General features: G+C 46.9%; 1 protein-coding gene across 1 annotated transcript; it reads right to left on the reverse strand.

Moving 5' to 3' along the window:
• LOC110257836 lies at positions 885-18,725 on the reverse strand. Its single transcript, XM_021080597.1, has 6 exons — positions 18,633-18,725; positions 17,167-17,291; positions 16,021-16,087; positions 15,637-15,959; positions 13,468-13,683; positions 885-1,857 (listed from the first exon to the last, which is right to left on the reverse strand). The coding sequence occupies exons 1-6, from the start codon at positions 18,723-18,725 to the stop codon at positions 1,635-1,637; spliced, it is 1,047 nt and encodes a 348-aa protein (XP_020936256.1). The 3' UTR covers positions 885-1,634.

An 18,725-nucleotide genomic window follows, 5' to 3' on the forward strand; every position in this document is an offset into this window, starting at 1 on the left:
GCACAGAGAAATCCACTCAACTTGGCTGTACACCCTGAAACTAACATAATTTGTAAGGGAACTCTACCCCAACAAATTTATTTTTTAAAAAGGGGGGATGGGGCCAAAAAAAAAAAGAATTCAAAGCAATTCACCTCTGTGAGCCTTCCGGCCACTTCTCACCCAGAACTTCTCACTTCTGACACTTTGGGACACCAGTGGGGGAGGGGCAGCTCCCCACTGAGCACCGTCTCTCTGCAACACTAGCTGGGTGTCCTGAAGTCCAGTCCACGGATGATCTGGCCCGGGAGGGGCTCCATCCCACAGCACAGCTGTCCCTGCAGAGGCCGGTGACAAGACCCAGGTGGTCACCTGTGCCTCTGGCTGCCCCACTAGGACCGGAGGTTCCGAGGACCCTTTGCGTGGGTTTCCTCAGTTGCTCCAACAGTGCACAGAAGTCAAGGCAACTGCTACGTGTGCTGCCCCGTTTATTGTGCAACCAAGGCTGTGGAAAAGGACTTAAAAGCCAACGCAGCGTCCCAAGTCCAAGAGCTTCTGTGCCCGAGATTCTGGGGGCACCAGCCTCCCGACAGCGGGAAGGCTCCGCACCCGGAAGCTCTCCCCCGCTTCCCATTGGGATTTGCTCAGAGGCCTCCCCAAGGCAGCCGGGCCACTCGCTCAGCCCCCAACCCCATCCTCTTTCTGCACAATGGGGGTTCCAAGCTTCTAATCGGCTCCTAATGGGGTGACCAGCCCCATTCAGGAGCCCACAGAGAGGCACTTAAGTGGAACAGAAGACATCCTGCAAATCCCAAGGGACTGAGAAGTGGGGGGGGGGGGGGGGGGGGAGAAAGACCCCAAATACAAAAACAAAAGATGCTCCTGGTGTTCTTGTCGCTTCGGAAATTCCAAGGGATTTAGGTTCTTTGTTGCCAAGAACCTGGGGTAAGACTTAAAGACACATTTTCTTTCACTGCACACCCGATGTCTTACGTCTTCTCAACTTTTTTTTCCCATTTTTTTCCGTATATAAAATAGAGCTTTAGGGTATTTATTTGATACATGGCTAGAAAAGAAAAGGGAAATAAATAAAAATTTGATTGAGAAAATGCAGAGAGGCTTTTTTTTTCTTTTTAGACCTCTTGGTCTGTATGAAGGAACATTTTAATTCCTGAGGGACATGAGAAAGATGTCAGTTGTGCTCTGGTGTATACAACACAAAAATTTTAAAGTCAATGAAAACAGGAAATCATGTTTTGGTGACATAGATTGAGATTTTTTTGGGGGGGAGGAGAGAAAAGTGTTGCACTAAACCTGAAAAGAGCAGAAAGCAGGACTCGCTGGAAGAGTGGGGGCTACTGGCTTTCCTGCAGCCCCCCCCCGGGGGGGGTGATTAGCTCACGCACCCATTGACATCAGGGAGATCCTGGCAAGCCTGAAACTAAGCAGGACACTGGGGGGGCTCCTAGGCACAAGCCTCGCTGTGTGTCCCCCATGTCCTGTTTTTAGGGAATACGCTCCAGCCTCCAGGCCCTTCCCTGAGCCCCAAAGGGCAGGTGCCTACAGGTGCTGTTGGGGGAAGGGAGGGATGCAGAGACCAAGGAGGGGCCATCAGGAGACCACAGTGCCACCTGGGGGAAGGTCTTGGTTCCCCCTCAAGGGATACAGAGAACAATGTCCTTGAGCTCTTCTGCTGAAATAAACCCCCAACACAAATGCAAACCAGAGAGCTGAACCACCAGGACCAGTCGTGGGGCCACAAAACACCATCTCTGAAGAATGAAGGCTTGCATGCGATCCTTATCTGCAGCACTATTTTCCACTTGCAAACACGGTATTCGGGTCTTCGGGGCATTCGCCTGCTTGGTCCCCCATTGCCTGGCAAAGCAAGAAAGCTACTTATCTTCCTTCATCCAAAATGCTGCCTGCACATTTCTCTTTGGCACCAGTGGGCAGAGTTGTAGCAGGACTCACAGCCTCTAACTCCTACCTGAACTCAGCTTCCACTTTCTCCTGAAGCACCTCACAATCCTTTGGGTGCTTAGGACACTAGACAGCAGCTCAGCCCCTTGCTGGGGGCGGGGGGTGGGGGGAGACTTTTCAGCTGGGAAAATCACCACCCAAAGGCACCGGTACAGGAAATGCAGGGCATTCAACTGGCTGGGGAGAGGACACTTTACAGGCAGAGGGTTGACCCTAGAACAGTGACTGTTCCCCCTCACCTGTCACCTGCATGGCAGGTGACAGCTTTCCCCCTGCTCTGGGAAAGCCTAAGAAGGACTTTGAAAGCACACATAGGGGAGTTCCCTGGTGGCTCAGTGGGTTAAGGATCTGGCTCTGTCATTGCTAAGGCTCAGGTCACTGATGTGGCATGGGTTCAATCCCTAGCCCTAGAACTTCTGTAGGAGTTATATACGAATACACATAAAGCGTACAGAGAGAAATCTATCTCTATATTTATATGAGAGCAACAGCTACATCTATCTCCCCTGAAAAATAACGGAGGGGCCCAAAGTTTTAAAAATTTGACACAAGAAATTTAACTTTCTCTGAACATGGCAAATCACAGCTTTGAGACATCCGGTTTCCAATTTTACCAAAATCACCCTGAATGTATTTTCGTAATTTTCAACTGCAATAAGGCTGTTTTGGGTACGGACAGATGTACCCACTAAAGATGTCCACTTATAGTGAGAGGATAGCCAGAAAGGTCATTCTGATTTTGCTGCATTCTCACCTCCCCAGCACACATATGGGCAATTTGAGATTTTTTTTTTCCCCTCCAGGATGCATTTCTGTCACCTAAATAGAAGAACGTTATATATATCTTTTGTCTTTTTCAGGCCACATCTGTGGCATGTGGAGCTTCCCAGGCTAGGGGACCAGTCAGAGCTACAGCCATCGGCCAGCCTACCCCGCAGCCACAGCTATGTGAGATCTGAGCCGTGTCTGCAACCTACACTGCATCTCATGGCAACGCCTGATCCTTAACCCACCGAGTCAGGCCAGGGATCGAACCCGCTTCCTCATGGAGACTCGTCAGATTCATTTCCACTGCACTGAGCCATGACGGGAACTCTGACAAACATGCATTATTTATGAATAAAGGCCCAGCCTGGAAGTGACTTTATGGAACCTTAAGAGGGGGTAGTGTTCCCTCAACTATTTCTCACCAGTTTTCTTCACAAGACAAGTGTTATGTGAGAGCTGGCTACAATTAACATTCCTAAGACCACAAACAGAAATGTTAGCAGAAATGAGGGCCACGGGTTTGTGGACGTCTCTGGAGGAAGGAAAACGTGGCTCCACACGTGGGCCTTAAATTATTACGAGCTCTTAAGAGACTCCTTTTTTTTTCTTTGTCTTTTTGCCATTTCTAGGGCCACTCCCCCACCATATGGAGGTTCCCAGGCTAGGGGTCCATTCGGAGCTGTAGCCGACGGCCTACACCAGGGCCACAGCAACGTGGGATCTGAGCCACGTCTGCAACCTACACCACAGCTCACGGCAATATCAGATCCTTAACCCACTGAGCAAGGCCAGGGATCGAACCTGTAACCTCACGGTTCCTAGTCAGATTCGTTAACCACTGAGCCATGATGGGAACTCCTCAAGAGGCTCCTTGCAAACACAGCATAAGACATCCCCCCCATGCTTCAGTGGGTTAAGAACCTGACATTTTCTCCATGAGGATGCGGGTTGGATCCCTGGCCTCCATCAGTGGGTTAAGCATCCAGCATGGCTTCAAGGTGAGGTGTAAGTCACAGATGGGGCTGGAGTCCAGTGTTGCCCTGGCTGTGGTGTAAGCCTGCAGCTGCAGTTCCGATTTAACCCCTAGCCTGGGAACTTTCCTATGTTGTAGGTGCAGCCCGAAAAAGAAAGAAGAAAAGCAAAACAAAACAAAACTCCAGTGCTATTATCTCCCATCACTAGCAGCATGACAGAAATGGCTTGGTACCCTGCAGACGGACGGCTGCCCATCACGCGGCATGGTGACGGATTAATAACAGGTGGCAGTAGAGGAAATCTATGTGCAAACAGATGTGGCAGCAACAGCCAGTAGGATGAGTCATACGTGCTGGAATATCAATAACGCATTCACCTTTCTTGGGAATGACCTCCTCCCCAAGCACTTCCTTCTAGAAATTCGGCTCAGTGATGGAGCCTGAGTGCTCACGATGAATAGAAATATCAAACGTTGGACCCATTAACCCAGCCCTGGACACTGAGGACACTGCCAGGGTGTATGGATCAGAGAGAGGAAACAGGAGACCCACCCAAGAGGCATACGTGCCCACTGCCCACTCTCCATCCTCCGTGCCCCACTGGAAGGGCAGCCCCAAATCTTCTCCCTCCCAGTCATTCTCAGCCTTCTTCCACTCCACCCTAGATGCGAACTGGGGGTCCAGGGATCCTATTCCCCCCTCGTGTTGCCCTGCTCACCCCTGACCAGCTTCCAAATATTCTGATGCTGGTGGGAAGTTCATGCATCAGAAAAAGAAATAGCTGGAGGAGACGTAAAGGATTACTCCGTGTAATTTTCCAGAATCCGAGCAGAGGAGTTCAAAAGGAAGAACTCGTCATGCAGCAGCTCTTCAAGTGGGTTTTAAACCCTCTTTGAGGACGGTAGCCTCATTCAAGGAACAAAGGAAGGGAACAAAGAGAAGAGAGAGAGGAGAGAGAGAGAGGAGGGGAGGGAAGATGACAGAAGAGATGCAACAAGAAAGGAAGAGAAAAGCCAAAACCACCTCCCCAAATACCTCCTGATCATCTCCAAAGGCTCATAAGTTGCCTTTCCACGTATCTGAGCGCGTCCTGAAAACAGCAGGGTTTATTTCAGTAGCATAACTAAGTTGTGCAAAACCCGTCGGTCGTTTAAAAGGCACTTTCCCAAATCCTCATATTTCATACATGGGCTTGGGCCCTAGTTTATCATTGAAATGACCTTGTCCTTGAAGCATAGAGCATGCACTCGACTTGAGGCCTTGCACGAAATTACGGGAATCAGGAGGCAGGAGACAACAGAGGTTTCCTCTTGAGTGCTCTCCGAGGCCACAGGTAATGCCCCTGGCCTTTCCATTATGTAAAAGAGAGCAGCGACAGCACTTCTGAAACACAACCCACCCATTAGAGCGGCGATGCCACCTGACATTTCAAGTCATTTGGGTTCTGCGGCAGTGAGCAGAGGAGGATGGCAGGTGAGAATTGCGTTGAGAATGTCCCTTAGGGGCTGTCCCGCCAGGAAGCCAGGGGGACAGGCTCGTGGGAACAAAGGGATGGAAAATGGAGCCAATGAATGACAAGGAGCAGTCGTGACAGAACAGCACGAGAGCAGAGGACTGTCCAGCCCTGTGCTGGGTCACACGAGTGGACCTTCATATCAAATGCCACTGGGAACGTCATGGGAAAGCCATCATAAGAGATGAGAAAAAGGCGGGGGGGGGGCAAAAAAGGTTTGTCTCGGATTAGTGAGGGAGACAAATGAGGACAAGCTGATAAATTAGGAGCTGGGGAACCCTGCTTATATACAAGCTACATAAACAAGAACCTGCTGTCCAGCACAGGGAACTCGATTCAATATCTTCTAATAACCTACAAGGGAAGAGAATCTGAAAAAGCACATGCACGCACACACACGCACACACACACACACACACACACATAAAACTGAATCACTGTTCTATACACCTGAAATTAAGACACAACATTGTAAATTAACTACACTTTTTTTTTTTGCTTTTTGCTTTTTGCTTTTTGCTTTTTAGGGCAGCATCTAGGGCATAGGGACGTTCTCAGGCTAGGGGTCGAATTGGAGCTGCAGTTGCTGGCGTACCCTACAGCCACAGCAACAGCAGATCCGAGCCATATCTGGGACCTACATCACAGTTCATGGCAACGCCAGATCCTTAACCCACTGAGCAGGGCCAGGGATCGAACCCACATCTTCATGGATCCTAGTCAGGTTCGTTACCACTGAACCACAATTGGAACTCCCTACATCCACTGTAATTTTTAAAAATGATGCAAATGAACTTATTTACAAACTGGAAGGAGTCACAGACAGAGGAAACAAACTTGGGATTGCCAGGGGGGACGTGGAGTGAGGGATCAATTAGGAATTTGGGATTGGCAGACACACACAATTCTATATAAACCAGATAAACAACAGGGACGTACTGTCTCGCAGAGGGAACTCTATTCCATATCTTGCAAGAACCTATAAGGGACAAGAATCTGAAAAGAATATGTATATGTATATACACATATAAAATATATTATGTATTCAGTTATATAACTGAATCACTTTGCTCTACATCCAAAACACACATTATACATCAAGTCCACTTCAATTACAAAAGAGAAAGAAAAAACAAAAACTCTGCACAGCAGAAAAAAATTAAAATAATAAAAAAAGAAAAAGCAAAAGTTGAGTGATGTTGCAGATAATATTGGGAATGTTCTGAGAATTTCTCAACCTTGGCACTTACTGATATTTGGGGCCAGCTGCAACCTGCTTGTGGGGGCAGTCCTGGACACTGAGGGACATTTATAGAAGCATCCTTGCCCCCATGCTCTCAAGGTCAGAAGCACCCCCTCCCCGGTTATGGCAACTAAAAAGGATTCCACCTCTCTCTTGAGTGGCAAAGGATGCCACTTGAGGACCCGCATCAACTGAACGATGGAGTATGTCCCTTTCAGTCTTTAGGATACAGGATGACTCATAATTCTAGGGCAGGGGGTCTACTGTTCTGTTGGTCCTACATGTTCTGTGCATCTGGGAGGGTCTGTATCTGGTATAATATATACCCTTGATGTCTACGTCCACGGATATACAAATCTAAGAGCACCTTTCCTCCTCGAGCTCATCCAGACGCAATTCCTGGTTGTCTCATCGGACAGTCAAAGATTTCAAGGAATGTCATTTCTTTTTTTTTCTATTTTTATTTTCCCACTGTACAGCAAGGGGGTCAGGTTATCCTTACATGTATACATTACAATTACATTTATCCCCCACCCTTTCTTCTTTTGCAACATGAGTATCTAGACAAAGTTCTCAATGCTATTCAGCAGGATCTCCTTGTAAATCTATTCCAAGTTGTGTCTGATAAGCCCAAGCTCCCGATCCCTCCCACTCCCTCTCCCTCCCATCTGGCAGCCACAAGTCTCTTTTCCAAGTCCATGATTTTCTTTTCTGAGGAGATGTTCATTTGTGCTGGATATTAGATTCCAGTTATAAGTGATATCATATGGTATTTGTCTTTGTCTTTCTGGCTCATTCCACTCAGTATGAGATTCTCTAGTTCCATCCATGTTGCTGCAAATGGTATTATGTCATTCTTTTTTATGGCTGAGTAGTATTCCATTGTGTATATGGACCACATCTTCCGAATCCAATCATCCGTTGATGGACATTTGGGTTGTTTCCATGTCCTGGCTATTGTGAATAGGGCTGCAATGAACATGCGGGTGCATGTGTCTCTTTTAAGTAGAGTTTTGTCTGGATATATGCCCAAGAGTGGGATTGTGGGGTCATATGGAAGTTCTATGTATAGCTTTCTAAGGTATCTCCAAACTGTTCTCCATAGTGGCTGTACCAGTTTGCATTCCCACCAGCAGTGCAGGAGGGTTCCCTTTTCTCCACAGCCCTCCAGCACTTGTTATCTGTGGACTTATTAATGAGGGCCATTCTGACTGGTGTGAGGTGGTATCTCATGGTAGTAGGAATGTCATTTCTGATGCGATGCTTATGCAAAACCCACTGTTCTCTTCCCACCTTCGAGAGGAGCCCATTCCAATGTGTCAAGAGGGCCTCCATTTCTGCCCCCTACCTCATCTCTTTTTATTTACACATTGAGGCACTTTTTAAACGGGGGAGACAATGAATATTTTTATCACAATGTGCATCATTTGAGAGACCTCTTGAGACTTCTGAAATGAAAACCAATACGGTTTATCCATTTTTATGGACAGAGTCAGGCTGTCTCTCCAACCCCTGTCCCCAACCTTCATATGTTCAACTTTCATATGTTCAGCCTTCATATGCTCCAACCCCCAGGACCTCAGAATGTAACTGTGTTTGGAGACAGGTCTTTCAAGAGGGGATGGAGGTAAGTGAGGTCACAAGGGGGGTCCTGATCGCCCAAGATGGGGGTCCTTAGAAGAAGAGACCTCAGGACACAGACATGTACAGAGGGATGGCCCTGTGGGGACATGGGGAGGAGACAGCCATCCACACGCCCAGGAGAGACGACTCAGGAGGGACCAGCTCTGCCCACCCCTGGGGCTCGGGCTCCAGCCTCCAGGATGGAGAAGGGTAAGTATCTGATGTTGAAACCATCCATCTGTGGTATTTTATTATGGTGCCCCAAGCAGATTAATCTACTCACGGTGTGCATTACCAATGCTTGCTGATGAATAACTTTGGCTTCATTTGGAATCAAGCAAAAAAGACACAATATGGCATTTTTTAACTGAAATATCTACTTCTTATCCCTCGATGATGCTTATGGAATGAATAAACATGGAAGCACAGAACTATTATTGTTCGTGTTACGTTCCATTCACATTTATGTAAAATAATTCATGATCCCAGTAGAGAGTTCAAAACACGTTTTCTTCACATGAACAAGAGGACACGTATTCCCTCGGATGATTATTGTATTTTAAAGTAAAACTGTTTCCACTTTCTTCACATCCTGTATTAATCATGTTTAGATTTGCTTCCTGTCTTTAGTTACTTTCGAGTGCAGCAGACAGAGTGCCAGACAATCGTATTTCAACACTAGAATAGAAAAAGACTTCAGCTAAATATTGAACTAAAACCTCCATCGATCGCAGCTCTTCCTGCGTTTAAGAATTCTGCCCCTAAACGGCTGAGAAAACAAACGTCTATAGGTGTTAAGGACTGCATCTATAGACATCACTTGCTTGTCCCATCCATCGATAAGCATTCCTCTCACCTTGAAAGATGAAAATAAGTGTCCATGTAGACTCCTCAAGAGAAGGGTCCTTACAGGCTCAGGACAATAGGATGCTTTAAAGGGACTTAACATGGTCTTTATTATCTGGTTGTATTTTTCTTTTTATGGCTGCACCTGGAGCCTATGGAAGTTCCCAGGGTATGGGTCCAATCGGACCTGCAGCTGCAGGCTTCTAGCACAGCCACGGCGATGCCAGATCTGAGCCACGTCTGCCCCCTACACTGCAACTTGCAGCAACACCAGATCCTCAAAGCTACCAAGTGGGGCCGGGGATTGAACCTGCATCCTGCTGTATCCGATGTCAGGTTCTTAACCTAGGGAGCCACATCTCAAACTCCTCTGATATTTATTGTATAAGCAGCATTTAGACATCAAGTATTTTGCAAAATGTTTGTGGATTGCTAAATATGATCATGAATCACATAGAGAATACATGACAGAAGACAGGCGGAAAAAAAAACCTGCCAGGTCATAATCCTAGAAAATTTTCCATTTGGAGACCATGTATTGCAGAGGAGAGGATACCAGTCATTATATAAATTAAATGCTAAGAAATACCATAAGATAGCACTTAGGTGTGGAATCTAAAACATGGCACAAAATGGAAAGAGACTCTCAGACATAGAAAACGGACGTGTGATTGCCAAGGGGGAGGGGGAGGGTGGGATGGACGGGGAGTTTGGGGTGAGTAGATGCAAACTGGGACATTGAGAATGGATAAGCAACGAGGTCCTACTGTGCAGCACAGGGAACTCTATCCAGTCTCTTGGGATAGACCAGGATGGAAGAGGAGTTCCTGGCTCAGAAGAAACAAAATCTGACTAGGATCCATGAGGATGCAGGTTCAATCTCTGGCCTCAATCAGTGGGTTAAGGATCCAGTGTTGACATGAGCTGTGGTGTAGGTCGCAGACGCAGCTCAGATCCTGCATTGATGTGGCTGTGGTGTAGGCCAGTGGCTACAGCTTCCGATTCAACCCCTAGCCTGGGAACATCCATAGACTGAAGGTATAGCCCTAAAAAAAGACAATAAAAAAATGATGGAAGCTAGTATGAGAAAAAGAATGTACATATGACATGTTTGCTGTACAACAGACATTGAAAAAAATTGTAAATCAACTCTAATAAAATTTTTTTAAAAAATAAAAATTACTTGCGTTGTGAATAGCTGGTGGATTATCTGGTCCAGAGTATTTTATACTAGTTGAAGGGAAGAAATTATACTCAAAGTACCTGATCAAGATGTAGAATCTGTCCTACTTTCTAGCACACAGGACAGAATGACACACCACGGTAAGATAGAAATTGAGAATGTCAGTTATATTTACTCATGACATGGAGGGAGGGGAAGGGAGGCCACACTCAGTGGATTTTCCATTTTTGTTTTTGTTTCTTTCTTTTTAGGGTCACCCTGGGGTATATGGAGTTCCCAGGCTAGGGGTGGAATTGGAGCTGTAGCGACCAGCCTATATCACAGCCGCAGCAAATCGGGATCAGAGCTACATCTGCGACCTACACCACAGCTCACGGCAATGCTGGATTCTTAACTCACTGAGGGAGGCCAGGGATCGAACCTGTGCCTTCAAGGATACTAGTCAGGTTACAAACTGCCACAATGGAACTCCTGGATTTTCCATTTTCTTTTTTTTTGTTTGTTTATTTTATTTTATTTTTGTCTTTTTGCTATTTCTTTGGGCCGCTCCTGCAGCATATGGAAGTTCCCAGGCTAGGGGTCCAATCGGAGCTGTAGCCCCCGGCCTATGCCAGAGCCACAGCAACGCAGGATCCGAGCCGCGTCTGCAACCTACACCACAGCTCACGGCAATGCCAGATTGTTAACCCACTGAGCAAGGGCAGGGATTGAACCTGCAACCTTATGGTTCCTCGTCGGATTTGTTAACCACTGCGCCACGACGGGAACTCTGGATTTTCCATTTTCTGAATGGATGTTGCCTCAAGGTTGTAATTCTGTGTGCTAATGTGACCTCCGCAACGGAATCAATGATAATGAACCCTTTTTCCATGGTCACAGGTCATATATTCATAAGGAATGATAAAGTTATCCTATCATTCAAATGTTTGGAAGAAGATCATCATTGATATTTCAATGCAATCAGTGTTTGGTTTTTAACTGAGAGTGTTAGAAAGTCTAGCCAATTGAAAACTTCTCAGTCAGTTCCTGTCATGTGGGTTTTGAAGACCACCCTTGGGTCTGCTGATTAGCAGGAAGGAGTGAAAACTCTCAGAATAGCTCTGTTCTCATGGTTGTGATTTTTGATGGTGATAGGACACAAATCAAGAAGAGCAAAGGAAAAAGATGCTGAGGCCAGTGTCCAGAAAAAAAACAGGCATGAATTGTCCTCTTGTGATGGCATTGTATGCACAATGCTGACTTCTGCCAATAACCAAATGTGACAATACTTGGGGAGTACAGGCACATCTGGGGCTTCCCCATCCACTGACTCAACCAACCACAGACTGAAAATCTTAGAAAATATTCCAGAAATTTCCCAAAGGCAAATGTGAATTTGCCACACAGTGACAAGCATTTGCATGGCATTTTTATTGCATGAGGTATTCCAAGTCAATGGGAGGTGATGCCATTCTATAGGAGGATGTGTATGGATCAGATGTCAATAGGATGCCATTATATTTTAGTCTTTTTAGGACCAAACCCCTGGCATATGGAAATTCCCAGGCCAGAGGTCCAATTGGACTGTAGATGCTACCCTATACCACAGCTACAGCAACACCAGATCTAAGCCACGTCTGTGACCTACACTACAGCTCCTGGCAATGCTGGATCCTTAACCCACTGAGGAGGGCCATGATAGAACCCGTGTCCTCATGGACACTAGTTGGTTCATAACTGGCTGAGCCACAACGGGAACTCCTAGGACATGATTTTAGACAAGGAACTTGAGCATCCCTGGATTCTGGTTTCCAAAGGGGTCCCAGAACCAATCCACTGCAGGGGATGACTGTGTTTTCAGGGATGCTCACCCAAGCCTCGATGTTCAGGGTTTGTATGGGTGTCTGGAGCAGCTGCATGGCCGATTTTGCTTACCCACTATCCAGTCCTTTCAGAGATCAAAGAGATACAGTGTGGCCCAAAGCCCCAGTTACTAAATAAAGGGGGAGGGGAGTGGTCACCATAAATCGCCTTGTTAACATAAATCTAGCAATATGGCTCAAGGATCCAGAGCTACAAAGACAGTCCCATCTGCCCACTATCCCAAAGTCTCACAGCTTCTCTCAGAGCAGCTGATTGGGTCTGGTCCTTAAGACCTTGAGGACTTGTGGGGTTTGGGCAACCCTCGTCTGCTGTGTCAACACTTTACTGCCCCACTGTAGACAGACATGCTTGACACCGTGAAACAGATAATGTGAATTACAAAATCCCTCAGGGCTTAAAACTAGCATCTCATTATGAATTATTAATGGAACGTCCATTGTTTAAAATTTCATTTTATTGATTTATTGTTTTTAGGGCTGCACCTGGGGGCATACAGACATTCCCCCAGTCTACACCACAGCTGCAGCAATGTGGGATACAAGCCTCATCTGCTACCTAGCCATGGCTTGGGGCAATGCTAGATCCTTAACCCATTGAGCGAGGCCAGGCATCAAACCCGCATCCTCATGGATACCCGTCGGGTTCTTAACCCACTGAGCCACAGCGGGAACTCTGGAATGTCCATTTTAAGACCTTGCTGGACGTTATCCTCTGACTTGAATAGGTATTGTGTACACATGAGATTCACTCACCATGTATATTTAATCTTCCCAACCACCTTATAGTACCCATACTGGTGCTGTCTTGTGAGGAAAAAGGCAGTTCTTGAAACAGTGTTTTGCTTCAAGTCACGTGAAGCTTCTAAAGGGACAGAGGAAGACTAACTGTGCTTTCAAACTCAAGTCCACTGCTTTAAAATCACTCTATGTGGCAGGTTAGGCCTCGGTGTTTAAAACAAGACTAAAAGTGTGCTGTGCTTTACGTTATGAATGAAGTTTGGATACAGTTAGTACATGAAGTGTGAGACATGGGTAGCCTTAAGTTGTCTCTAGTTTATAAAAATAATGAGCTCGATGGCCATCTTGTTGGGCACATTGGTGACAGATTGCGAGGGCTTATCCCACAGTGATCCTGGAGGGTCTCAGGAGTGTCTCAGCTTGGTCGGATCCTGGGCCTTTGTACCACATAGATCTCATCATTTCTGCACCCCTGGGCTCTAGGTCCCAGTCCATTCCTTGAATTGTGGCCATATTTTCCTTGTGTCCTTATGGATCTGGCTAGCCTCCTTCCTGGCCCTCTCGGTCCATTCATCTTTTGAGTGAGACAGACTAGTCCTTCTGAAGGGCACAGCCCCTCCTGGTCCTCCCTGCCCCTCTGGTGTTACCAGGAGGACACCCAGGGCCACCATGAGCTGCCCACTCGTTCTCTGGGCTCCTCCCTCCCCCTCCCAGCCATTCCAAGCCCCCATCATCTCCCAAACAGTATTTCCTACCTCTGCATCTTCCCACACATCATTCCCTCTGCAAGGATGCTCTTTCCTCCTGTCTGTTGTTCTTTGGAGTCAAAGGAAGCATTACTCCCTTTTGGAAAGAGTTCACTGATGCATCCTAGAGACACTTTATGGTCTCGTAGCTCCTTGAGTGAACCTCTAGTATACAGCTCTGTCAACAAATGTCCTGTCATCTTCTCTGCTGCATTTGTCACCATACTGCAAGTATTTCGAAAGAAACAATACTTTCTTTGGTTTTGCAACTTTTTTTTTTTTTTTTTTAAACAGCAGCACCTGCATATGGAAGTTCCCAGGCTAGGGGTCACATTGGAACTGTAGCTGCTGGTCTACACCACAGCCACAGCAACACCAGATCCAAGCTGTGTCTGCAACCTACTCTGTAGCTTGTGGCAATGTTGGATCCTTAACCTACTGAGCGAGGCCAGGGATGGAACCCCCATCCTCAGGGACGCTATGTGGGTTCTTAACCCGCTGAGCCACAGTGGAAACTCCTGCTCTTGCATCTTCAGTGTTGGAATAGAGTAGATTTCCAATTCACATTGCATAAATCACTCAGTACACAGGCAGACCTAGCAGATACTGTGGGTTTGCTTCCAGACCACCACAAAAAAGCAAACATTGCAATAAGGCAAATATGACAATAAAGGAGTCCCCCTAATCTTTTGGTTTCCCAGCACTTTTGAAAGTTAGGCTTCTACTAGACCATAGCCTATTAAGTATTCCACTACTAAAAAAAAATTAAAAATAAAGACCTGAATTAAAAAGTGTTTTATTGCTAAAAAATTCTCACCAATGTCTGAGCATTCACAGAGGGGCAATTTTTTTCTAATGGTAACATCAAAGACCACTGATCACCATAGCAAACAGAATCATAGTGAGAAAGCTTGAAACACTGCAGGAATTACCAAGACACAAAATGAGCCAAAGCTCTTGGAAAATGGCACCAACAGAGTTGCTCCATGGAGGGATGTCCCAAACGTTTCATTTGTACAAAATGCACTATGACGCGCCATAAAACAAAGCACAATAATAATACAAAGTGTACCTGTAATTAAAGCCTCTACATGGGCTTTTTTGTTTGTCTTATACCTGTATTGATATTTAAAACAAAATTCTTTCTCAATATTTTTGTCAAATATATCACACTAGACGACCACGTTTGTTTTTCTCAAGTTTGTTTCCCCTCCTCTGAGAAGATCGCTTCACAAGCATAGGCACCAAATAGCAATTTTGTTAAGTCTCTTGAAAATACATCATGAGATGAATGCATAAGGACGTGGTATACATATATATATGTGTGTGTGTATACATATGTGTGTATATATACACATACATATATATATATGTATACACACACACATATATGAACACAATGGAGTATTACTTAGCCATGAAAAAGAACTTCTGCCATTTGCATCAACATGGATGGACCTGGAGGGTATTACACTAAGTGAAATAAATGAGACATAGAAAGAAAAATACTGTATGATAGCATATGTAGAATATAAAAAAAACACAACTGACTAGTGAAGATAAAAAAAAAAAAGCAGATTCACAGAGACAGAGAACAAACTAGTTGTGACCCCTGTGGGGGAGGGAGGGGGAGTGTAAGATAGATGGACGGGAATAAGAGGTTAAAAACTATTAGGCATAAAATAAGTAAGCTACAAAGGGAGTTCCCTGGTGGCCTAGTGGTTAAGGACTTCACATGGTCACTGCTGTGGCTCAAGTTACTGCTGTGGTGCAGGTTCCATACCTGGCCTGGGACCTTCCCCATGGTGTGGGTGTGGCCAAGAATAATAGTAAAATTAATAGTAATCATAAAATAAAAAGCAATAACATGATAATAATAAACTACACCATGGGGAATATAGTCTTTTGTAATGTCTGTCAATGGAATATAACCTTATAAATGCTCTAAAAATTAAACAAAAATAAAATAAAGACTGTGAGAATTTGCAATCCCATATCATGGGAGGTGCCCCACCCCGACCCCCGCGGCAGACCTCCCGAGGTCTCCCATTCTCAGCATCACAACAAGCCTCTCCTAACAAGGCTGTGTGATTCCTCACCACTGATGAAACTCCATCACCGAAGACCTCTGCCCACCTCTGTGGATCCCTGCGCAAGTTTCATTCGTTATTGTTTTACCTGGTCTCTACTGCGTTTTCTTCTCCCTGTAAAGAGGCTTTGGCGTTCGCCAGCTCTTTAAGGGCACCGGTCTCAAGCCCGTTTCTAATGAGTTTCCTCTGCCACACGTGGTCTCCTCTCTCCGCTGTTCTTTCCGTAGACTCTTCGGCAGTGAGCTTGCGCGAGGACCACCTACAGGTTCGCAGGTGCACGGGCTGCAGGGCGCCACCGCCACGGCCCCTGCGTGGTAGGCCTGGAGCAGGACCGAGGATTTGCTTGGCCCCACAGGTGCTCAGGCGACGCCGATGCTGCTGACCTGGGGCCTGGCTTTGAGACTCGGGGCTCTACCAGCAAGCTCGGCTGTGTACTGTTTGCCATACGCACAGCTGGCACCACTTCACTCACACGTGACATGGCCCCACGCAGGTAGGCGGAATCCGGCCTTTCATTGGCTCCGTACCACGTGGCTTTACTGCGGTTTCAGGTGGGCAGCAGTGCTGAGTCCTGGCTGAGTTTTCCGCTCCCTTCCCTGCCTCCAGCGCTCCCTGGATTCCGTGGTGGGCACCCTCCCTCCTCTGGGTCTAGACACCTGCGGCCCCCCCTGCTCTGCTCCTGGTGGCTGAAGATGAGCAGCAGGTAAGTCCCTTTCCGCTTCTGCTTCTGGGAAGCTACCTGGTTGCTCTCGCTCCGAATCTGTGACCCTATGTTCGCTCTGGCCGTTTCTGGTTTGCCTGCTCTGATTGGTTTTCGGCTTGTGGTTCAGAATTGGAAGTTGGCTTTTTCCGTGCCAGTGGGTCCTGGGCCTGGCATTCCTGGGCCTGACTTCAGATGCCCTTCTTCTCTGCTTTGCGCAGGTGGCTTCTTTACTCAGTGGAAGAACTCTGTTGCTATGTCTGTGCCGGCTGCCCAGTTCCCTCTCCTGATTTCTGTGTATCTGACAATGCTGGCTTGTTGTTTTGGTGTTGTTTCCTTCTAAGAATGCTCCCTTTTCAGTAAGATCAAGCCCCTGGAAGACTGCAAGGATCCAATGATACCTACATGCAGGACTTAGATCCCAGCAAGTGGACTGTTTTATTTCCCTTTTAAGCCTGTGTCAAAGCAGGGCTAGGGGCTTGCTCTCCAAAGTGTCTGAGCGGCTTTCTGCCACTGGGATGCTTGTTGGAAAGGCAGAGGGCTTCGTGCCCCACCTCACGTGGACTGAGTTAGAATCCACGTTGGAACAAGAGCCCCAGCTGATTTGCATACACCTTGTAAAGAACAGATGTGTGGTATAAGGGGGCACTTGGCCCACCTGAGACTAATTGTGACTCACCCTCATCAATCCCTTTATCCGCCTTCCTTATCACCACTGATGTCGTTTTTACAAACCCGTGCTGGTGAGTTTCCACTGGCACTGAACTCCCACCAACAGCCCCAGGTTGTGCAGGAACCCAGAGCATGCACAGCTGGCAGTGGCTGTTTGCTGGTCAATTTCTTGCACAAGGTCTTTTCAACGATGTCAAATCCCAAAGGAGTATCTCTTCATGCTTTTGGCCATGATCTTAGGCAGGCCTGGGTGACAGGGAGGCTGGGTCTGGGGGGGATGACAGCCACTCAGCTTCAACAATACACTCCAGGTGCTTAACGGGATACTGGCCCAGGTAGTTGGCCATGCAAACATCTCTCATCAGCATGTGCTACAGAGGAGGTGTTGAAAGTGGGTCAGGCTGGGTGAACAAACCCCATCCCAGAACTTCTGGGGTGGGCGGGGCCAGAAGTATGGGGCTGGACTGTGACCTCAGAAGGGCCTTTTGGCCAGAAACCCATCCCTGAAGGAACAGGACTCCAGCCAGTGACTGAGCCTGCAAGTCAGGTCCACCCACCGTGGGGAGGGCTTCGTAAGACCCATGCATTCAGCGTCAGAGCCTCATTCGGGATAGGCCTACAGCCCCGAGAGGAGGAAGCTGCCGCGCAACCTGGAGACCCAGGCAGACAGGTCCTTATTCACAGGCAGAGCCATCGAAAGAAATGGAGGGTCCAGAATCCAAGCTGGCTTTGTGGGATCCTGAGTAATTTCACCCTCACGTGGTCTTCCTCAGCAAATGAAAACGCATGTACAGCCTCTAATAGAGGACTAACTAGTAGATGCTTAATTCAAAGCTAGTTATTACGTTCATGATAGAGGGAATCCTATTCTTTTTTTAAATTTATTGTAGTTGATTTATGATGTTGTGCCAATTTGTGCTGTATCACAGTGACCCAGTTATGCATATATATATATATATTCTTTTTATCACATTATCCTCCATCATGTTGTGTCACAAGTGATTGGATATAGGTCCCTGTACTGTACAGCAGGACCCCATTGCTTTATCCACTCCCAATGTAGTAGTTTGCATCTCCTAACCCCAAACTCCCAGTCCCTCCCACTCCCTCTCCCTCAGCGACCCCAAGACTGCTCTCCCATGTCTGTGAGTTTGTTTCTTTCTTATACATAGATTCATTTGCATTAGCCTCTCCATGTGAGTGATAGCATGTGGTATTTGTAATCCTATTCTTTCGTGATCCTACAGACCTCAGAGGTCCCCAGGTTTTCTGAATTCTGACCCCAATGGTTGGAGTGCTGCGTAGCTAGTGCAGTACTTTGCTCAGGATCTGAGCAGAAGGAAGCACGCATGCTCAAGGCACACCTGCTTCCTTAGGTACATGGAGAAGGTGGCGATGCCAACAGGTAGCCCTAGAAAATCTGGGTTCCGTGACGATCAGGAGGACTGATTCCACCTGCAACCTGCTGCTGAGGTCTGTGGCTTTTGGGAAGTAGATGTTACTCTGTACCTCAGCCTCTGCACCTAGAGGAATTGAATTAGATGGCCTGAGGTAACTGGCCGAGCAAACTCTTCCACGTGATCTTCCTAATAGGGAAATTAGTGGGACTTGCCAGATTAAGCACTGTGACTTTCAGGATGGTATGTAGCCTTTGTAAGTGCGGCTATTTACATTTACAAGAAATTGAAGTGTAGCCCACCTTGTCCCCTTACCTCCAGGCAGTCAGCAAGGTGGGGCCATGTTGATGAGGGGGGTGGGGCTATGTTGATGAGGGGGTGGGGCCATGTTGATGAGGGTGGGGCCAT

The sequence above is a fragment of the Sus scrofa genome, chromosome X (genome assembly GCF_000003025.6).
Source record: "Sus scrofa isolate TJ Tabasco breed Duroc chromosome X, Sscrofa11.1, whole genome shotgun sequence".
NCBI classification, from domain to species: Eukaryota; Metazoa; Chordata; class Mammalia; order Artiodactyla; family Suidae; genus Sus; species Sus scrofa.